General features: G+C 46.7%; 2 protein-coding genes and 1 long non-coding RNA gene across 5 annotated transcripts in view; 2 read left to right on the plus strand and 1 right to left on the minus strand.

Moving 5' to 3' along the window:
* The window catches only part of LOC118507185, a 28,133-nt gene extending 14,088 nt beyond the window's left edge, over positions 1-14,045 (plus strand). The window contains exon 3 of the long non-coding RNA XR_004905610.1: positions 13,880-14,045. This is a non-coding gene — a long non-coding RNA (uncharacterized LOC118507185). The remainder of the gene's footprint in view (positions 1-13,879) is intronic.
* The window catches only part of LOC118507175, a 118,322-nt gene that overhangs the window by 92,629 nt on the left and 1,915 nt on the right, over positions 1-23,778 (minus strand). The window lies entirely within an intron of this gene.
* On the plus strand, positions 1,130-7,132 carry LOC118507156. Of its 2 annotated transcripts, none has more exons than XM_036045201.1 (2): positions 1,130-3,884; positions 4,539-7,132. In XM_036045201.1, exons 1-2 carry the CDS (start codon positions 1,677-1,679, stop codon positions 6,903-6,905), a joined length of 4,575 nt encoding a protein of 1,524 aa, XP_035901094.1. In that variant the 5' UTR covers positions 1,130-1,676; the 3' UTR covers positions 6,906-7,132. The 2 variants fall into 2 exon arrangements, with proteins under 2 accessions (XP_035901094.1, XP_035901093.1); XM_036045200.1 differs by having other exon boundaries at positions 1,130-3,632; positions 4,212-7,132.

A 23,778-nucleotide genomic window follows, 5' to 3' on the forward strand; every position in this document is an offset into this window, starting at 1 on the left:
AGGACGAAGAGGGGACACAGGAGAGTGGTACTTTATTTTTACTGTCCCCACTGAACTATCTTTTGCCCGACGCTTGTCTTATCTGGCCTGGCTCAATATCCAGCAAACCGATGGGCGAACCGAGAACGCGTCCCTTGAAGGTGACTGAAGCTTGTAAATTTGTGTGTCGAAGATTTCCGACGAACCTTCTCGTCCTCCCTTTCCGGAAATGAGTACCAAGGGTTCTGCTCCGTACTTGAGACAATGACCTCCGCTTAGGGTAGCTATTGTGGCAAGCGCACACAAAAAAGTGAACTGAAACAACACCCTTAGGCCTCTGCTGGTTCGAACAATGAATGGACACCAGATATCTTTTCACCGACTCCCGCCAGTGAGTCCTATACGGCCACTAGTCTCCCTTACTCGGGGTTTTGGGGAATAAAGGCCTAACGTTTGTTTAAGCTGCAATGGCAAAGATTTCTGGTTTCGTAAGACCAGTTTTACGCACGTTATATACAACCACCAACACAATCGACTCCCCCCCACGTAATGCTTTTGCTGGAAGTTAGTATAAAAAAGTGTTCCTAAAACAAAAAATCCACCCGGCACTGACAACGTCATTGATAACTGTATCAGCTCTCAGGGTCGAAATGGGCAACACTTTTTCTAAACCCTCACATTAGTTGCGGAGCAGCGCTGCTAGGACTTTATGTCCTTACCTTCAATCAGTGTAGGACGAGGGTTAGAATTGATGTACTTGATTCAGTTTATGTGTTATTTCCTCTTTTTTCGGCATGAATTATTTTCATTTTCCGTAGGCATCCCAACGAGAGCGAGAATCACAAGGGACGGGCGAAATTATGAAGGTCTAATGGAACCATATTCATTAGAAGTAAAAACTTTGGGGTCACGGATAAAGTTATGACTTTCGGCTAATCAAACCGTCGCTTTACGACGGATGTTGAATTTGGATAATTAGTATAATTAATTAATTTGCATGAAAATATTTTGAATTGTTATTGCATGAAAAATAAACAACACTTGACAACACTACGAGCAGAGAGTATAAACCAGACGCCAATGTAAGAAAAGTGAACTAGAGTAATTGAATTATGTACAAATCTGACGGTTGAATAAACATTACAAAAGCAACTTCCAAACGCATAACACATATTCAATTATCCGCTCCAGTTTTAGAAATTCCCAAATATCACAAGTTTCCTCCCTTCACGACCGGTGTAATTTATACATTTGGTCCTTCGAACCGGATCGGTGAAAGGAAGCATTACGTGCAGTGAAACTTGCAGCAGGACACTACGTGTTCACAGATTTGGGAATAAACGGCACTACGTACCGTTTATGTACAGTGGTGATTCAAAGTGTGATATTTCTCCGTTTAAACCCGTTGTGTTTTTCATTTCCTTTGGTTGCCCCGCTATCACGGGCAAAGGAGACGTTTGTGAAGTGTTCGTGAAGATTACATCGTGTCACGAACAAGGAACAGAAAAGCGAGTGTGTAGTTCGATCGGAACGCGTAAGAAAACCGACGCCACCCACGCCATTTCAAATTTGGCACCCATAACTGCAACGACACCCATTGCGTTTTCAAATTTGCGCCATTCGAAATTTGGTTTTGCGTACAAGTTGCATCCAAGTTACAGTGAGATTATCCTACGCGCCAAAAATTCAAAGAGAAAATGGCGAAACAATTAAAAGCGTTTCAACTGAAAAAACGCCAAGCTGCCGAGCTAATTAAAACCGTGGAACAGTTCACCAGTGAATATACCGATGATAGAGTGAGTGAAGTATCAGTGTGTCTAGACCAGCTGGAAAGGTATTACGAAGATTTTCTCCAGGCAAGCGCGAAAGTTTCGGAGCTAGATGAGGATGGGGCGGAAACGTATGTGGCGGAACGTTGCGAAATGGACACGCGTTACCGACGCGTGAAGGGTTTCCTTCTACGAAGGCAACCCTCGAACCCGGGTGTGAGTGATTCGGTGTTGATCGCGAATTCAACGATGAATACTACGGGACGATCGAGTGCTGTGAATGTGCGTCTGCCGAAAATCGAATTACCTACGTTTGATGGTGATTCTACCAAGTGGCTTACTTTCCGGGACCGATTTGTAGCTATGATTGATTCTTCCGCGGACATTCCTAACATCATGAAGCTGCAATATCTGCTGTCGTCGTTAAAGGGTGATGCTGGATTGCTCTTCGAGCATACCACCTTAACAGCAGATAATTACGACGTGACGTGGACTGCCTTGCTGAAGCGATACGACAACCCGCGTACGCTTGTTCGCGAGTACTACCGGAAGATTCATCACCTACCGACAGTGAGCCGTGAAAGGGTGGATGAATTGGCGCAGCTCGTGGATGAATTCACGCGGCACGTGAACGGGCTGAAGAAACTCGACGAGCCCGTTGAGTACTGGGATACGCCGCTCGCCAACCTCTTGCTGATGAAACTGGACACGGCGACCATCTTGGCTTGGGAAAACCATTCAGCACAGCACACGAAAGATAAGTACAAGGAGTTAGTAGATTTCCTTCATAGTCGTGTCCGAATCCTTAAGTCAACGCGTGAGTTTTCCCATACTGAACTAAATACGAGAACGGTGGCCGGTAGCAAAAAAATATTCGAACATAGACCAAGGTTGGTGGGTAACACAGCGACGGCAGGAAGAGCAATACCGCATATGTCAGCGCCACAGCCACCACAACCACCGTGCATTTTTGGTTGCACGGAGGCTCACCATTTGCGGGTTTGTCCGGAATTCGCAAATAAGGACGTACCCCAACGGCGGGAAATCGCAACACGAGAACGGCTGTGTTGGAATTGCCTGAATCGTCATCACCAAGTGAGGGATTGCCGCTCGTCGTACCGGTGCACTACGTGCAAGGCACGACACCATTCACTACTACATGTGAATTCAGCGGTGACCATGGCTGCGCAATCCGATGAGGAAATGGTTCTTCTGGAAACGGTCCTTCTCCAGCTCGTGGATGATCACGGCAACACGTATGATGCGCGGGCACTTCTCGATTCGGGATCGATGTGCAATTTCGTTTCCGAAACCATGGCGCAGCGCTTGCTAACACCGTTGTCAAAGGTAGACGTTGCCATATCTGGTATAGGGCAACAGATGCAGCACGTCAAGGGTTCCATTACAGCGGCCGTTCAATCGAAAGGGGCTGACTTCTCTACAACAATGGAATTTCTTGTACTGAAGACTCCGTCGGCAGATCTTCCAACCACACCGATAAACGTAGAGTCGTGGTTCCTCCCGAATATAAAATTGGCTGATCCTACTTTCCACGTCCCCGGAAAGGTAGATGTGGTTATTGGCGGTGATACATTTTGGGAACTACACACTGGAAGGAAGCGGTCACTGGGCGAAGGAAAACCATGGTTGTTGGAGACACCGTTTGGATGGGCGATCTCTGGGAATACTTCCCGTTGTTCTGGGCCCAATTTGCGGTTGTGTCACCTGGCAACCAATGAAGGTGACATTGCAGCTTCGCTACAACGGTTCTGGGAGGCTGAGAGCATTTTAGAAGGCCCTGCGTTGTCTTTGGAAGAAGACCTGTGTGAGAAGTATTATGCTTCCACGACTACGCGAAATGCTCAAGGTCGCTATGTCGTGTCGTTGCCGCGAAATGCCAAACCGGAGAAAGTCCTGGGTTTGTCAAGGGATATAGCAGATCGGCGTTTGTTGGGAGTTGAACGGCGGCTAAAGGCCAATCCTGTAATGGAAAAGGAGTATAAAAGGTTCATGGTAGAATACGAGCAGTTGGGACACATGGTGAAACTCACCGAACCTGTCGACGATAGTGAGCCGCACTGCTACATCCCTCATCATGCCGTGATTAAGGAGTCGAGTTCTTCAACCAAGGTTCGTGTTGTTTTCGATGCATCCTGCAAAACAACATCGGGCTACTCCTTGAACGACACCTTACTCATTGGCCCAACGGTACAAGATGATCTGCTCACAATCATCTTGCGATTCAGGAAGCATTCTGTCGCATTAGTGGCAGACGTGGAGAAGATGTACAGGCAGATCCTGCATTATGATAAAGATCGAAAACTGCTACGCATTCGATATCGGGAACGTTCAACCGAACCAATAGCAACGTATGAGCTACAAACGGTGACCTACGGTACTGCATCAGCTCCGTTCTTGGCCACTCGTACGTTGCAACAAATCGCGCATGACAACAAACAGGAGTACCCCAAAGCCGTAGACCCGGTTCTGCATGATTTTTATGTGGATGACTTGCTGACTGGTGCAGCAAGTGTTTCAGAAGCCATCGAAACACGTAAACAGATATCATCGATGTTGGAATCAGCGGGCTTCTCACTAAAGAAATGGGCGTCGAACATACCGGCTGCGCTTGATGGTGTTCCAAGCGCCGATTTGGCCATCAAATCAGTTCTAGACTGGCAAGAAGACCAAGCAGTCTCAACACTGGGCTTGGTTTGGGAACCATCCAACGATATGTTTCGGTTTCGGGTGGATTTGCCAACCCCTGCAGAAGAGCTGACACGATGCCTGGTGTTATCATACACGGCCAGAATCTTCGATCCTCTTGGTCTGTTGGGACCAACGGTGATACTCGCCAAGATGTTCCTGCAACGCCTATGGGGATTGAAGCACGAGGGGAAGACGCTGGACTGGAATCGTCCGCTACCAGCGGAGATTCAGGAAGAGTGGAGGAGGTTCCACTCAACGCTCTATGTGTTACGCGAACTGCGAGTACCTCGATTGGTGGCACATAGCAATCCGGAAAGGCTGCAGCTGCATCTCTTCGCGGATGCATCTCAAGGAGCCTATGGAGCATGTTGTTACGTACGCTCGGATTCGACACGGGGCTCTACGGTTAGATTGCTAGCGGCTAAGTCCAAGGTGGTGTCCCTCTCAAACACACATTCCATCGCCAGATTAGAACTGTGTGCAGCACGGCTAGCAGTACACCTGTTCCAGAAGGTGATTCGAGCACTCAACGTTTCATCGTCGACGGTTATCTGTTGGACAGATTCCATGACCGTCATGCATTGGCTCAAATCATCACCTCGTCGATGGAAGCCGTTCGTCGCCAACAGGGTGGCGCAAATACAAGAGGAGACCCGAATTTCATGCTGGCGTCATGTTCCTGGTAGCGATAACCCGGCGGATGATATATCGCGCGGGTTGAGGCCCGAAGAGTTACTGCAGTGCGAGCGATGGTGGCAGGGGCCACGTTGGTTGTCCTACGGACAGGAAGAGTGGCCGGTGGAACCAGTACTCGCGAAAGAGAACGAGACGGACATCGAGGAGCGGTTAGCGGTGTCCAAAATAGTCATCACCTCTACGACGTGTGACTTTAGCAACACACTTTTCGCACGTTATTCCTCGTACGGCAAGTTGCGAAGGGTTGTTGCTTATTGCTTGCGAATCCTCTCCAACCTCAGGGCGAGCAAGTCAACGTCGATCAACAGCGTCAAGCGGAATACGGACATGAAGACGCTATTGAGTTCCGTTCCACCGCTTACAGCGGCGGAGTTGCAGGATGCGGAACTGAGGTTGTGTCAACGGGCACAACATGATTCGTTTGCGGAGGAGATGGACGACCTGAAACGAGGAAAGCTGGTGAGCGGAAGGTCGAGACTAAAGTGGTTGTCTCCATACCTCGACCCAAAGGGTGTGTTACGCGTCGGTGGCCGGCTTGGTAACGCCAACATACCAGAGTCAACCAAACATCCGATTGTCCTCGCTGCATCACATCGGCTGTCGACACTACTGGTCGAGAACACTCATCATCAAAAGATGCACGCGGGGCCACAATTCATGTTAGCAACAATCCGGCAGAAGTTTTGGTTGATTGGGGGCCGAAACTTAGCAAAGAGCGTGTACCATCGATGCCACACATGCTTTCGGAACAAGCCAACGCTGGTGAAACAGGCGGTAGCTGATTTGCCTAAGTCACGAGTGACACCAACGCGACCGTTTGCCGTCAGCGGCGTCGACTACTGTGGGCCGTTTTTGTTAAAGTCGACCGTCCGCAACCGAAGCCCAACGAAGGCATACATCGCGATATTCGTATGTTTCGCGACAAGGGCAGTCCATATCGAGCTGGTGAGTGATCTCACATCGACTGCTTTCCTATCAGCACTACGTCGCTTTGTCGCGAGACGTGGTAAAGTAGCCGAATTGCATTCGGACAATGCAACGACGTTCAAGGGCGCGGCACACGAGTTGCATCGCATCTATAGGATGCTGAAAATCGATGAGGGTGATAGGAGAGCGATCTTTGATTGGTGCGCAGAGAACGAACTGGTATGGAAGTTTATCCCCCCGCGTGCGCCTCATTTTGGAGGACTTTGGGAAGCGGCAGTTAAGTCCGCTAAAAGGCATCTGTTAAAGACGATAGGAGTTAGAAGTGTGACGCAAGAAAATATGCTTACCCTTCTGGCACAAGTTGAGCTTTGTTTAAATTCGCGTCCATTGATACCAATATCAGATGAGCCAACAGATTTGGAAGCACTAACCCCGGGCCATTTCTTGATAGGGAGTAGCATGCAGGCGGTACCACAAGTAGATCTTAGCAAGATTTCTCCGAACCGTTTGAAGGAGTACCAATTAGTGCAAAGGCAGATGCAAGAGATTTGGGCACGGTGGTACCCAGAATATCTACAGCAGCTACAGGCCAGGGCAAAGCACGCGAACAATACACCGGTGAAGCTAGAAGTGAACCAATTAGTGATCGTGAAAGAAGACAATACCCCACCTGCAGTTTGGCCAAAAGGGCGAATAACAGCTTTGCACCCAGGAAAAGACGGTGTAGTGAGAGTAGTAACTTTACGAGTGGGCACAGGAAAAGAAATTGTTCGAGCCGTCAGCAGAATCGCGTTACTACCCAATCCAATCGAACAGAGAGGTTAGAGCGGAAGAAGGATACACGTGGGAAATAGTAAACAACAGTTGTTGACATTTGGAGCGTCAAGTCAAGTTAAGTTTACACGTCGATCACATAGTTTCATGCATTTAAAAGAATTCTCTTTTGGTGGCCGGAATGTTGAATTTGGATAATTAGTATAATTAATTAATTTGCATGAAAATATTTTGAATTGTTATTGCATGAAAAATAAACAACACTTGACAACACTACGAGCAGAGAGTATAAACCAGACGCCAATGTAAGAAAAGTGAACTAGAGTAATTGAATTATGTACAAATCTGACGGTTGAATAAACATTACAAAAGCAACTTCCAAACGCATAACACATATTCAATTATCCGCTCCAGTTTTAGAAATTCCCAAATATCACAAGTTTCCTCCCTTCACGACCGGTGTAATTTATACAACGGATGTGGATCCGAAGCGAACAACTATTAACGAAATCTCAGGCTAGTTTGGAAAGTTGTTGTCTTTAAAACGAATAAAGGGTGATGAATCCAGCATATGTACGGGGCGAGCTTTAACAATGGATGTAACATTCCATCACAAAACGGAAGCACAAATATTATCTTGAAAGTTGTAAAAATTGCCATATTTTTTCTGGCCAACGTTTTCCAGAGACACGGAAGAAGAGCAAGTACCAACTTTTATGGATCCTTTTTTGCTGGTTTCCAACAGACATTGTGTTTTGCTCCATGCCCCATTGAGCACGCCCATGTGATATCAAAAATATTCCAACTTATATCCACCATTCGGGCGATGAACCGGCATCCGCCGACGTGCTTCCTCCGGGGACAGCTAATACTGATCGCGATTATGTCTTTCATTTTGCTTTTCCATCCAGCTTCGAAATGAAAGGGGTTTTCTTTTTTTGGTGGCAAAATTATTCCATCTAATTTATTACCCTCTTGAGTTCCACGGCACAACAACAAAAAACAATACTCGCTTCTTCACATACGGAACATCCGGATTCGCTTACGAAGAAAAACTTTAGTTTTTTCTAATATTTTTTTGCTCTCTCATAAGCACACGCTGCTTGCAAATTTGGTTAAATTTAATCTTCTCTATGCACGATCTTCTGCGCATTGGACGGATTAGCTAGGCCTCAGCAGTCGAACATTAGGATGATATATTAAATCGTTTGGTAGAAAATCTATTTTGGCCTCAGTTTACCACGGTCACCAGGGAATAAGATAGTTCTTTCATCCGCCAAGATGATTTCACCAATTTAAAGCAACGTTGGAGCGGATGAACACAAAAACTGGGCAAATGTCACCGAACGTGAATGCACAACCAAGAAACACGGTACAGCACACCCCAAAAGTAGTGGTCTCCAGCGACACATATGAAAAAGTTGCTCTTCTTCCTTTTGGTGCTTCACCACAACCGGAACGATTCTTTCTGCACGGCCATCTACAGAACAAAAGCACATGTGCAATGATATTTGGCACTCAGTTGAATGTTCATCCGTTACGATCGTGTGAGTCGGAGAGTGCACGTGTTCCTATCTCGAACACGCGCCAGAACGTTCTTTGTTTCCGAAGCCATGTGTGCGGAAGATGGAAAATATTGCCGTGTCTCATAAAAAGCGAGTGATGTTCCACATGCACATAAGTCAAACATGTCGATGTCGAGGTGTCTGGCAGACGTCGCAAAATTTTATCCTCGTACAATAAACACATGATGGGAGTGAGAGCGAGCGATCACGGCAAAGAATGGGTGCGATATGAATCATTCGGAATGAGTGCATGATGTACACATGGCTTTGCTTCATTTTTTGTGAGGTTTTGTGGAAAAGCTCGGCAATATTTATTTTTATTTGAAACGCTTGTGGTCGGAACACTGGCACAGACATTATCCACCAACAGGAACCTCCATCACGTTGTGCGTTAATTCAATTATCTTGAATCGCTTAGCGACAACGAAATTTACGCTCATCTACGTGGCCATGATTCGCGCTCGTGTCGTATAAAAAAGCGAGAGCCCTAGAGTGTCCTCGGGAAATGACTTGTTTACCGTTTCGTAGCTAATTCCCACGCTTACCGGTGCTTTCACCAAACCTCTCGGCTTAGCTGACCTGAAAGCTCCTTTCCCGATTCACTCGAACCGATCGCCGAGCGCCTTCCTGCTCGATGTCCCGATGAGAAATGGATCATTAAATTTATCTTTCTATTTGTGTTGTGATTTTTCCACCGACTTTCCCCCTCCCAAATCGCTCCACCGCTTCCCCCTCCCCCCCCCCCCCCCCCCCTTTAAGCTGCACGTGCTCCGAAGCTGTCTGGAGCATCCCGAAACGAAAGCGACGATATTGAAAGTCCATTAAGCACCGTTTGCCGTTTGATCAAAACACCGGAAAAACAAACGCACCGTGCTGTTTGTCGCGACTAATGAAGTGAAAATGCTCGCCGAGATACTTTCCACGCGGTTCGTGCAGTTTGCATCGAGCAAGCAGAGAAAATTTACGACAATCCATCGCGTCCATCCACCCAGGTCGGGGCAGTAAATCGAGCTCGTATCGAGCGGGAACACCGTGTTCTCATGACACGTTTCACCAAAGCCGTTGGTCGGGGTTGATGTCCTGCTTCGCCCGATCGGTTTACTGACCTTCTTTCTTTAGCGAACTTTGACTTTGTACCCCGCTCGTTTGGAGTTCCGGTTATCCCCGGACCAGGTACTCCATCATGACGCGAAATCAGGAGAATGCGTCTTTCACGACGGCTTTCTTTATAACGTCATTAACATCGTTTCACGACCCACTTTCGCAGGACATAACCATCCTTCCGCAAAGTAGAGGGATACGCGATAGGAAAAAAACACGAAAACAATCTAATTTGTACACCGATTTGGCATTTTTCCACCATATCCTGGAAGCTGGAAGAGCGACCGCGTGCGTCCGGTAATTGCGTCCATTCGTTTCAATTTCGATGACATCGTCGAACCGGAAGACAAACATAATTTCTGCAGCATAGGCCAGGAAAACCAGTCAAGAAAACTTTCGGGAAATCAGGCCAACAAACAACTTGGTGCGAATGGTGCTTCATTGCATATTCCTGTGGGTGTAACTGCAACTGTCGCCCGCCCATCGGATGAAAGGATGGATCCGCCGGTAACGGAGTCGCATCTTCGCATGCATACATCATTTAACGTCAGGATCCATCGGAAGCCTACTGGTAGCTACAAGTTCATTAATTTCAATTGATAATGCCCTTCGGTTCGGCCCCTTAAGGGAATGCTGCCTGTGCGGTGCTCGGACGGCATGTCTGACAAATTTACGATTCTCATCATCATCATCATCATCAGGATGATCATCAGCGTCGTCGTATTCTTCAACCGCAACCATCATGGTCGCGCGAGTGGATCCATCAAACGCTGATCCCTCGAAACACGCCCTCACTCGCGCAAATGAATGTGACAGCAGCAATTCGGATTCTTCTGCTTCGTCTTTCGCTTGGTTTAATGATCCACCGACCGGCTCCACCCTCCGAACCACAGGGTGGTCCATTTACGTACGCAGTCTGTAGGATAAAAAAGGGATGGAACTGGGAGGAACCACCGCGAGTCGTGCGACCACCGGTACACGGTGCACTGTACCGTAGATTGAAATTCGAGAACTGAAATCATTTGTCTTGGTTACGTACCATCCGCCTGCTTTTCGGACCCTGCGTTCTGGTCCGCCCAGCCAGGCCTGACATTAAATGCCCAAACATGACAGCGCGGTATGGATGAAAAATACTTTGAATCCGTACCGGTCCGACAGTGAGCCAAGTACTGGGAACATTTTTCGGATGGTTCCGAAGCAATTTAAATTCTTTACAAATAATTTAAATTTACTATCCTTCTAAACGCATACCGGGTACGTCGTGATAATAAATAGAATCCGCGCATGAACGACAACGGTTCAGGCACAGTTTGAGCATTAAACGTACGCAATCACGACTTGGGTGACCACCCACAAATTAGGTCGCTCAAGAGAAGTGACCTAGACAAGACCTACAAAATTCAAAGCTAGATAAAAAACTGCTCCTCACGGGTAAAAGAGTTACTCGCAATTGGAAGTCGTGGAAGACAACTATCTTCAAAACCAACCCAAACTCCAACAGACACTGGGGAAGATGAAGTAGCGGTGAGCATGGTAAACATGCGATGCTGCTTCTCAAGAACAAATGACCGGCCACGTACGCCACCGCACAGCATGCCCAGCATAAATATACGCTTCTGGCCCACGATCACCACCGTCGATCGTCGATGAAACCAAACAGCGAAAAGCAGGCGAAAGATGGGAGAAGGAGATATAAATGTATGTTATTATTTTTAGCATTACACAAAATATTAATAGTACTCGACACCGGCGACTCCTACCCACCCACCAAAGTGACCGTGTGCGTGGAAGATCCTAGCGAGATCAATGGACTAGCTTGCGTTCGCTGTACGTGTGTTGGGAGCACAACGCAACACGGGCACAACACGCACCAACAGCGCTGCCGCTGTGGTGGAGATTTTCCTTTGTTTTCCTTACGATAATTTTACGCGTCTTAATGTTTTCAGTATGCGCGATCTCGAACAAAGCGGGCGCATCAGCACCACGATGCGTCCCAGACCGTCGTGTTGTGTCGGGGGTGTTTGTTTGGTGCCGGCTATTTTTACTGAAGCACGATACATGCCTGTTCCTCCCTCCCGAACCCTCGTTCCCTTCCTCTGTTTCACCGGGTGTCTTCGTTGCCATAAGCGTGGCGCTAACTAACGCGAACACCATCTCTCCCACCGGTAATCCTGTCAAGAGCATTTGGTTCCGAAGCCTCAAAATGTGTACCGTGTAATGTACTCACGATGGTGCGGTTTCGATGTGCGGCGAAAAAGCTATTTGAATTGAATTCTCTATTTCCGCCAGCAAGAAAACGAGCACTGGGTTGCCACTTGTAAGACGGGCATTCAACGCACACCGAAATGAATGATCATCTACGTTGATCGTTATTCGGGAGATCGCGTTCGCTTAGAATGCTTCAAAAAGAACCTTTTTCTTTTCTACTCTCTGCCTGTTCTACCCGCTCGCAATGCCCCGTAAGGCGTAGTTGAATTAGATTTATGCGAAAATCAACCAAATTTATGACAAAAGGGGTGTGTGTGCTGCCACGCAACAATTGAGATTAATTTTCCCTACTGAAAGATTATCCGCTCTCGCACCGATTTGAAGGCCTTAGGTGCGACAGAACAACAACGCATAAGGGACGCGAAATTTATGATCCTCAAGAGCGGGTTGGTGATGTTTTATTTTTTTCCCTCCCATTTTGACATCCTCAACCTCGTATGCATGCGTGCGAAGCCGTTAGAAACCCATATTTTACAGACATTATTACTGTGAATGTGTGACGTGCGGCATCGAGCCGTAACAGGTAAAATGGGAACACAACGTGAACCGTGAAAAAGGGTGAACGAACGAAATACAACAAGGATGTACAGGTTTTTATTTATTGAGTGTAATTATAAACGAATTACTCTCACGAGAATGGTTTATGATGTTCGTTAACGATTGGAGTTGTAGAAACAAAAATTGAAAGCAATTGTTTCTTGCTCGAGCTCGGATGAACCTAGTCGCTAAAAAATAGGTCTTGTTTTTATGCTGGTCTAATTAAAAGTGTTTTATTTTAACTATTGATACATGTGTTTGAATGGGGTGAACGGGAAATGATGGTGGTGATGACTTAGCGACTCGGCTGCTAAGCTATTTCATTCTGACGATGCTGCTGAAGGAGGTTCGATGTGTGAGCATTTTCAACTGCCCCAATATCTTAGCAGTTGACACACGTATTATGATATTTATGATAATAAAGCTTGACTTGCAGGGTCTATTGGATATTGTCCAAGTGGATATTTACCAATATTAAGCCTTCTAAACGCAGAGTTCTTGATCACGTCGCTAAATTGACTGCCGTATGTTTACCGAAAAAGGCCAATTGCTTGGCAGATCTTAGACAGACCGGTTTCCTCCAATTGTTACACCATATTGTGGAAAAGATTTTTTTTAAATTCATCAAGAACGGCCTGGCCGTATTGCTTTGCGGAAAAATTCTCACGGATGGATTATTCTTGCGCCCCTAGAATGGGCGAAGTGATCACCATGTTACTCATAAAGTACATTTATTTCATCTATTCCATCATTTTTTTCGTTCGTAAATCCTTGAATATCCCATACCAATAATCGAGATCATAACTGCCAAACCATCGCTAATCGTTTTTGCATGTTCCACAACCTTTTTAACAAAATTCATAGCCTTATAAATCATCTACAAATGTGTACAGCAATAGCCAAAGCGGTCGAGCAAACGAAACCCGTTTTACGGTCGTCTGAGCAGGCTGCATGTAAAAATTTAGGACCGCTCCAGCGTCATGCGAAATTGCGAATTTTATATTGTTATCTCGTCTGTGTGTTGATTTTACGAGCACCGCTTTTCCGCGCCAACAGGCACTTTAAATGACGATCGTGTGAAAGTTGACTCGGACTGGCGAAAAGTTTGCGAGAAATTGCCTTATTCTGCTCTTTTTTTTTGCTCATGCTCCACAAACGGCTCGCGGAAAGCGTGTCAAAATGTGATGTCAAAGAATCGCGCCTGATGAGTAGCTAAACATTTCCATCTAAAATTATAATCAGCGGCAATAGTTATAGCAAAACTCCATATTCCAAACGATACTTGCCAGCTTTAGAGGGGCAATAAACTCTTCATCTTTACTATCGCAATACGATCTAAATTTGATTTCCGAATGCTTGCTTGCACGGTGTCTCAGAGTGCGAGCGATCTCACTAAACCACAGCCGACAGTTTCGTTGGTGTTATTTTGAATGAGCTCAACTTAGCACATGCCAACCACCGACCACTGGCATGGGGGAGAGAGCGAAAAAAATAGATAAATGAAACCTCTGTAGGCCCTCATAAAACCCTCGTGCTGTCCTAACTCTTTTACAGCACTTTTCTCGCCCGATGTCAACGACACACATGCAACAGCCCCTGTAGATCGGTACGCTCGATAGAAGCTCGTGCAACAAGAGGAACTCGCCCAGGTTGGGGAGTCGGCCGTGAGCAACTTTGATGTAAAACACTCAAAAATAAATAAAAAAAAGTTTATCCCTTCCATCTCATCGCGCGTCTCACAGTCAGAGCGAACAGATATCCAGAAAGATCCAGATTAGATTTATAGTGATTTGAATTTGACGAGCGGAAAGAATTAACACCATAACTCTTCAATTTTGTCCCAAAAAAACTGACGGCGAGAAAGCGACATCCAAAAATGTGTCGACGCGATTCGACAAGACAACAGAAATCGGGAACCACCAAGGCCTTCCGGGAACGCTGACACGCGCCCCCATTACCGTAGCATTTGCTGGTTGGCTCTGGAAAATGCAGCTGCCGAGGATAGGGTAGAGGAAAATGTGTGGCATGAGTGGGTGTCATACGGCGTGATAAATTTTGTTTATGACATTACCGAACATACACGAAACCTTCCGGGATGCCGGGACAACATGGCCGGAGGTAAGGTTTTCGGGTTGGGGTGGTTTTTTTCTGGATCTGCGCTAGAAAGGGTTTTCATGTCCTTCGAATTTTGATGAAAACCGCTTTAAGGAAAAAGTGGCTGAGAAAAATGGGAAGAATGGTCCCCGATTACCATACACTTCGAACGTGTGAACGTGAAATGAAACGACTCCCGATGATCGGTGTGAAACGCAACGAAAATGTTCATATAACAGGTGTGGAACCGCCGTGCCGTTGTATCTCCACGCGATCTGCCGTACCAGTAATCGCTTTATTTTTCAACTCAACATTTTTACTGTCCTGCCCGACCGTTTTCCACCGCACCGATGGAAGCTACCCAGCTCATTGAGAGCGGACGCACACTCGACGCAAGATATATGTGTGGTATCATAAATTATCTACAGCAGCAACACATCACCGCCGGAGCGGAGATTTTACCCGGACACAGCCCGGCAAGCCGTGAGGGATTGCTCGGCTATCGGATGGTTTACTTTTTTCCCTGCGCTGCACCACTTTGTCACAGCTTCTTGGCATTGATGAGTGGGCCACAAGCGGAAAGCATAACGCACGGAAGTGCTACTTCCTATTGGACCAAGTGGTTATCATGACGATGAACCCGCAGGTCGCCTGCTCTCTCCGGCGTTTGATCCCGACCACCGTACTCACCAGCTCAGATCATCCGCCATCTACCGTCAGCTATTTATACCACAAAACAATCAGAACGCCGTCGTCATTGGCGGTGGTGCTGGCGATCTCCATCTCCAAATCCGGAGGGAAAATGTATGGCCCGGCTTTCGCTGGCCTAGGTGTGATAATTAATAGCGTACCAGCGTATTCGTCACTAGGACGCAACGAGAAAATGTTTTCCCATGGAGAGCATCAAAGTGGCCGACTATTGCGATCGGCAACAGCACAAAAAACAGTGACAAGAGACTCCAAATGATTCACCGGGCTAAACTAAACGCCCACATCCCACAAACCGGTGGTGCTGGCCAGTGGTTTCCTTTTGGGGTGAGGAAAATGTGGCTTTCCCTGCCAACAAAACTGGTGAACCGGACGGAAAGTGCAAGAAGCAGCACAGGGAAATCAGGCGTGGGTAAGCACTTCAGGGCAAAATTTGTCTGCTGTTGAGCGTTAATTAAGCTGGAAAATCCTCAAACACACAGACTCGCACACACATACAGGCACGGCATATTCATGCATGCTCATTTTCACGTAACCGACAACCGGGTTTGGTGGTTGGACGGGGAAAAAAGGTAGCAATTTATCGACTGACCGGGGCATGACACTGAAAAATTAGCTGCCCCATCGTGTGGGCCCTGTGAGCATGGGCAGCATTATCACGTCATTTACACGTCGTCAACCGTCAACCACCACCGCCATACAAGGACACATATGGCGATGGCGATCCGAAAGCTTTAAACGTTTTTTTTTTCTATTAAACTCAATCAATCGATATGCTTTCAATGGCGAACCTTGACGTTCGTTTAAAGTTGCTATTAGTTCGTCCCGCGTGGGTGTTATTCAACGTGCAATGTTTCAACCGGATTTTGTGGAGCAAAAAACTCCTTTAATTGGAGCGTTACACTTTAGCATGGAGCGAGGGATTAATATTTCGACATTTTTAATTGCATTTTCGCGGGGTTGTGCTGCCATTGCGCAGGATCTACAGTCGACTATGAGGTCTCCAACAAAACTTTAAAATAAAGACCAAATTTCTGTGATAAGTTTTCCTGTTTGAAGACAAATTTCAATTTCAACCATTTCCCGCTCATCTCAACTTCATTACAAAAATCCTGCAAGCCTTCAGTAACTTGATATGCACGAAGCGGTTGAAGAAGCTCACTCCAAGCCTTCGTTTTTAAATATGCAATTGAAAACTTTCCAAATCACAACTTCTAACTTCATCGGGGATGCTTTGATGTTTGACGCTTTCGTTAAGTGTCTCCCCAGCGGCACCAACAGGCTACGTGGCACCTGTTGTGTGTACAAGCGTTATGAACGAACGATTTACTTCATTTGTATGCTAAACGGTTTCTAAAATGAAACCTAATTAGATCGATCGACTGACTAGGGCATGCTTTCGCACCGTAATTGTTACAGAACGTTGGGCAGTGCTGTGCGGCACGAGAACACGAGAATGCTTATTTAGGGGGGAAAGTGTCCCTGTGTCGCAGCTCGCATACTGCAATGCGGATATTTTGGCTGATAACGAGTTCCCTTTCTGATACTCTTTTTTTATATTCCCCGGTTAACGCGATAGGTGTATCCGTGTCTCTGGTCGATCTTAAACAACGTGTCAAACAATTTCAATCATGTGTCATCAAAGATACGTATCTTTAAAGAGTTTCGTTTAGATAAACAATCCGTTCCCATCGTATTCAAACAAATTAAACAACATTTAATCCCCACAAGCCTGCACGCGCTCTCTGCAAATTCCAAGTCGCTTAATGCTTCACCAAGACACTACTTTTCCAAGTAAGACGTCTCCATCCTAAAGAGCTAGGTGTTGACAACGTTTTTGCCGAACCTCGTTCAGCATCCGCCGGCAACACTTGCTCTACTATCATTGCAATTCCGACACTCTGCTTGCCTGACCAGAATAATCAGTTTAGCACACGAACGATGCAGTCGACCACTTCCTTCAATGACTTAAGTCCCCAAGTGGCCCATCAGTACCTTCGTCATCGTCATCGTACACCGTCGGATCCGATTCGAAGGACTCTTTCAATGGCTATCGAGAAGATGACCGTCGACTCGACTCGATTCTTGAACTGACTTGGTCTAGATGGTCTTCGACGAGCGTACAGAGAAGTTCATTGAATGTGGTCATACAATTGATTTGCTCCGAGCGACGTAAGGCACGAGTTAAAGATACACAAACTCTGATATGATAAAAACTAGTGCTACCAGTGAGCAAGAGTAGCTTGCGTGAGTCTCTGCACCGGACAGCCGGTAAAAACGACGGACCGGCGGCAAGGATACATTAATTAGCTTCAGTTTTCCGAAGTCCCCTCACTTGCCGCGTTCCTGAATACGGAAAGTTCGCAACCCTCTCTTCACTCACCCAACCCACCAAACCGCACACATACAAGCCACACGTGACCGCCATCGACCCTACAAGGAATTCACTTACGAGCCGTCCTGTCCTGTCCTGGGTCGTGTGTGCGTGATGGGACTACTGCATATGAGTGTGCGTATGTCGGAAAGGAAATCGACCATATTGCGCCCACCGACCGCCTAATTTCTATCTTCACCCAGCCATCGCCCGGTCCAGGGTGTGTATAGTGTGCTAATTAATTGCCCCCCGGATCTGTTGGATTAATTAAAAAACAAACAACCATGCGTCTCCATCGTATGGTGCTCCCAGCCTTTGGTTGATTCCGATGAAATTAAGTGCGAACAATAGGATTGTTTATTGTTTCAGTCAGAGTTGAACGATAGCGAGTGTCCGGGACCACTGCGGTATCTGTGTGCACCTGGTTTTGAAGAATCGGATGGTTTCCATCTTCGCGGAACCACCGTCTGAATCGTCCGTCCACAAACACACACACACACACCCAACCGGTCCTGCTGGCATTATGATCCATCAAGTGTATCCAAGTACGGACCGTCTTGTTGGGTGTTTCCCGTTAGCAGAATGTTTGGAGGAAATTTGACCGAAAACAATTATTTAAACAACACTCTCCTCGCTCACGCTCTCCCCAAGTCCCATCCCAAGGTGTCGGCGAACCGAAACCAAATCCGTTCCGTGAAAAGATTAATAATTATGAACGTTATTTTTGGTCCATTGTTGTGTTTTGGGAACGCTTTTCTTTGCTACTTTTGCTTCCCATTTTTTCCGTGCTGCTCCACACGATCTACCTTAAAATGATGTCGCTGCCTCCTTCACTCCCAAGGCCCCCCTGAAGCTTCCTGGCGCATGAGAGTACACATATCTACAATAAAATCATTTCGAATGTGTTGTTGTGAGATGAAACGTTTCAACATACAATCAGGTCCCCATCAGACCCCACAGCATGCGAGTCGCAAGGCATGCAAATCGAAGCCGGGAAACCATCTGGAGCAAGCTAGCTAGCCTAAGCACTTCGAATCCCAGCGGCTCGATTGCAGAAACAAACAGCAAAAAAGAAATTAAGCAAAATCTAGTCGAAAGCAAACATCGTCACACTAGCGCTCGCACACATAGAGACATCCGGACCGGTACACGAGAAATGACATGTCCAAGATATTCATAACATGCTAATTTATTTTGATAAACATTAGTACGTACGAGCTGTTGGAGAACGTTTAGGAATTTCGGATGGACATTTCGGCTCACCGTACACACCGGGCCCGGTTGGCGATCCCACCGGTCGTGCGCGTGGGTCGCATCCGCCGGGTCCCACGAAGGATTCCAAAATGTCTCCACCCGCAACCGATCCTCCTCTCCTCCTCACACCTCATCCCTCACCCCGGTGACAAATGTTCAACAGGTGGACATGGTTTGGATCATTTTCCGTTGCCGGTTGGGCCAGTCCTCGCCGGACATTCGCATCCGCCGGCTTGGGAAATGCTAAATTAGCTCCCGCTACTAATTCCATGAATTAATAGACTCGGACGTTAAACGAAGTGCTGGAGATTAGTTTAAATTTGTGTCCGGGGATGCAGCGAAACTGTCACTTCGCATGCAGTGGAGTTGGCCCCATTAAGCGTTATGTTTTTATTATGTATTTCATCCTTCGCAAACGATGCGTTATGACGGCGACTAATTTTGCGTTCACGAAAAACGATACCAACAAATTGTACGGTGGATGGCGCTCGCTTAATCTGTTCGCCAAAAACTTTCCCCTCTCCAACATGATACTCGAACCTTGTCGTGGTCTGAGTTTTGTGCTCTTTTCTGCTGTTCTTCGTTACTTTAAGAACCGCCGAGCCAGATCCAGACGCATATTCACTTGAAAGCGCCGCAAAGTTGTGCTCCTGAGCACCCGCGAAGTGATTAAGAAACTTCACCACGCCGCGTGATCATCATAAAGCCATGTAAGAGGAAAAATGTTGATAGTTTTCTCGCTCGTGATGGCACCAAACGGAACCGAACACTCCGTTGCAACCAGAAGCAGTTCATTGTTAAGGATTGTTGCAACGTAACGTTGTGCTAGTTTGACATACTTCGGATAGTGCGGCTTCTACTTGACTTTTAAAGTTTGAAGTTTTTGCGAACCGATTACGCGAGTGCGCCAGTAGCTGACAGTTAACAACGTACAACTTTTGACCCTTCCTGGCAGCTTTGTTTCGCCATGCACCATCGGGAAAAGAATAAAAGAAACGATGTTAATTTTACAACTGATTTGTTTTCTCTGCTTTTGTCATTTTATTCACCCTCAGGTCACTATCGATAAAGTTCGAGTAGCGCTTGCAGAGTGGCTCTTGCCAATTGCACCAACTATCCGTGTCTGTGATGTACTCAGCCTACAAACGGCGCGCGTACTTGGCCCGAGTTCGACAAACATTCTTGTCATGGATACGGCCAGCAGTCCTCGTCCGAAGAAGTCAGAGAGAGAGAGAGCAGCAAAGCGATTCCTCTCCCGTTTCCCGCGACACAACCCGGAACGGTGTAAAGTGTGTAAGTTTTATTAAACCTTCCATGCATACATTTCTACCATTCCCGAGTAACGACCGGTGGAACTTGCTCCTATTTCTTTCACCAGCCCAGCGTGTGCAAGCGTGTCTGCGCCATGAACAAACTTTTACCATCAACCAGAATAATCAGCATCATATGTTTGTGCGATGGAACGCTAGACATACATGAAGTGAGCGACAATATGATATGTTAACGTGGTAGGAAAATGTAGGCAATATGTTTTGAAGCGTAACCAATTTATGTACCGTGTAGCTGGGTGAAATCTTGAAACCTTTAGCCCAAAAGTTACTGTACTCCAGATTGAGCAAAACGTTACCGAATGTATGTGCCCCACGCCCTCTCCTCAGCTTAGCATAATTATCACCCTGAACATTCTGACATTCGTAAAACCGGTGATGGGTGGAATGGGATATTCCCATGTGGACCCAAATATTCTGGCTTTCTGCCACTGACAGCAGCGAGGGCCACACGATACATCTGTGTCATGAATAATATTCTTATTAAAAAGGTCCCAACCACACATCAGAAGCTGCAAAATTTACGGTCGACAGCATCCTTACCGTATTTTTGACAAACAAACATCGACTTGTGCGGTGGTGACAAAGCAAGACACGCTTGGTGTACAGTTCTCGGGGTTCCCTAAACTTTGACGCAGGACGCTGTGGAGAGAATTTAAATTTTAACCGCACCATTTAACCACACAAAATGGTGTCAGTTTTATTGTAAAGCAAGCAGGCAGCAAGTACATTGTGGCTGTCATAAATGGAAACGGACATATATTCCGGATGCTCATTTCCTGTCTATTTTTTTGTTTCGAACGCGTGTCCGCTTTCGTTTGTTGAGCGCATTGTGGGCAAGTGGAGCTGGAAATTGGAACTTTGAGTGTGTCGAGTGTAAGAATAAAAGGGCAGCTGTACGACGAAAGCAATGAATGCGACACTAATTTTGATTGTAAATTGCATTTTACCCAAAATTACCGCGAGCGTGACGTTCCCAGGGTCTTCCGCGTAGTCCATACGCTTGCCCAGCCATTCGCGAATAATTGTTGCCCACTTTAACGCGAAGCATGAAAACCCTCGGCCAAATGAAAGCATTCATGCGACGACGATGACGACGCATCTGTCAGCACAGCAGAAAACAATAGTCGTTGGTAAAAATGCTGATAAAATCAATTCAACTGCCTTTTATTTCTTTCGCCTAGAGTCTCTTTCCACGAAATCCCTTTTTCCGCGATATTTCGGCCGATCCGTGTGATGCATCAACACGCGTTTTTATTTACATTATGCCACGGCGGCCATTGAAGCGCATGTTTTTACATTCCTTTTTTCCCACCGAAACGTTTATCGACGCTCCACCAGAGTAGTCTTACAATGTATTTCCCGCTTTTCCTACGCATTTTCCCATCGGGCCACACGTGGCAATCATTTTCATATCCCTGCCCTGTGCGCCGTGCGGTGCGCTATTTGTGTTTAATTAAAATCGAGCTTCAAAGCGCTCGATGAAATTGAGTTTTGACCCCGGTGGGACACCGATGGGGTGGAGCAAAGCCGATAATCGACTGCATCTGATGAGCACTTTGGTGCACAACTTGCAGCAACAACGGGGCCTCGCAGGAAGACAAAGGTTTCCACACGGCCGAAAGATTCTTGGAGATCGATGGAGTTTCCTCCCCGGGGACAGTTGACTGATAGCGTGTGCCCTCCTGTGGGAAGAGGATCGTTCGATAGCATTCTGAAGCCTTTTTTCCTTGTTTCATGTCAAACATTTCATCATCTGCTCCTTCCGTTCCAAGGATGCAAAGTACACACAATAAAGTGCCAGCGCCATGGGGAGTCACCGACGCTTAAACGAACCGATTGATCGCGGTCCACCATATGAGGCTCGCGTCACCAACGCGTCACGTTGGTGACCCAACCGGCTTGCCAAAGCGGATAAACCATCGTACATGATGTAATTAAAACGTCCGACACTGAAGAAACTGCCTTTACAGTCCCACGCCTCGGTCCCAGGAACACTATAGTCCTGCCATAGAGGCACATTCCACCGTACAAAGGGTGGAAAAGGTCACGGAAAATCGATGAATGAATTGATCCCACAAAGCCCTGGAAAGTAAATTGCCACCGGTCAGGATCAGCAGTCTCCCCAACAGCACTTCTGTGAGATTTCCCAACACCGGCACAAAGAATTGACAAGAGTTTTACTCCGTTCTTTTTCCTCATCGCTCTCGTTCCACCAGTCAATGGCGGAAGGACCCACCGTTCGGACGTCCCACTTTCATGACTCCCGGAAATCGGCCAGTCGATCGTTAATACCAACGCCCCGGAGTTGGTGTGCCGCTTCCGACAGGTGTCGACGTTTGACACCGACTTACAGCACTCGGAATCCACCTATACAGCACGCGTGTTCCCCATATCGGCCGCCTGGTTCTAATTCTGGTGCTTCAATTAATCTGCTGCGCTCGAGCACACAGCGCACTCCAAGCGGGTACGACCTCGAACGGGTTGTACCTCGCGTGTACAAACACACACGCTCAGGACACGGTACAATCTTCATTCATAAAAATAAAAGCAACCCGTTACCCGGTCTCCCTAGCAGCTGAGTTCATTCATTAGCGGCACTCGCGGATAAAAAGCCTTCCCTTGTGGGACAAGAACAGAGCAGTGTGTTGCGCGATACGCGTTCGTTCCTTCCCACAGGAACCCTCGTTCGCAAAATCCGCTACAAGAAGTCGCGTACATGGAAAAACCGGTTTGCGTAACAGAAATCTAAGGGATAAGAGACACGTATGCGCATATAAATACGCACTACACCAACGGGTGGATCTAGATTCTGCACTCCCATTACAAACACCTTCTGCTCTCTGTAAGAGCGAAATTTAGAAGATCACTTTTCACATAACCCCCGGGAAGGTGGATGATGAAAATAATTTTCTCCTTTATGAACTACGCACGCACACATACAAACAACGCAGAAGCTGCGTAAATCTTAGGGTAAGTAAGAATGTCCCCAGTCCCCGAATACCCGTACCCCACACCGGGTCTCCACCGAACCCTTGGAAGGTAGTAGTAGTGTCCGCAGGGCGGCCGGATGTGCGGATTTATAATTAGATGCCATAATTTTAATACCAACGCAGTGTGTGCCGCCGGAGGACACATTTGTCGTCGGTTTATGCTGGCACTAGCGGCCGAAGCGTTATTGCAATTGGCACTCGGCAGGAAGTACCAGAATCAGGAAGTTTTTCTCACAGAACATAACACCTTCGGAATGATTATAGCTTTCCTTGGGCTTTTGCGTTCGTTAAGAAATCTTACAGAGCAAGCATGATCATTAAAAGTTAACGCTTAAATAATTTTCTATGTCCAGAGCTATGGCTAGAGACAAAGGCGAGTACTTCAATTACATTGTGATACATTGTGCAAATGGTTTTGTGTAAGGAGAGATGTTTTATTTTTGTGATATGGAGCTTAATTTGGTTGGATCGGCAAGATCTAGTGTCGAATCTCATTCGGACCATCTCCCAGTGTGCTGAGTCGATTATACAGCTAAGGGAACAACAAAGTCAGGGAGGCCAGAAATGTAACGCCGAAACCTCTCGAGATACTAGAGCCAACCAAGATGTAGAAAAAGAGGCTTAAAGGTGGGTTAATCCTTCAGACTTCATGGAGTTCAAGGCAAACAATCGATTAAGTTGGACGTGTGCTATGTAATCAAT

Source organism: Anopheles stephensi, chromosome 2 (assembly GCF_013141755.1).
Source record: "Anopheles stephensi strain Indian chromosome 2, UCI_ANSTEP_V1.0, whole genome shotgun sequence".
Lineage (NCBI taxonomy): Eukaryota > Metazoa > Arthropoda > Insecta > Diptera > Culicidae > Anopheles > Anopheles stephensi.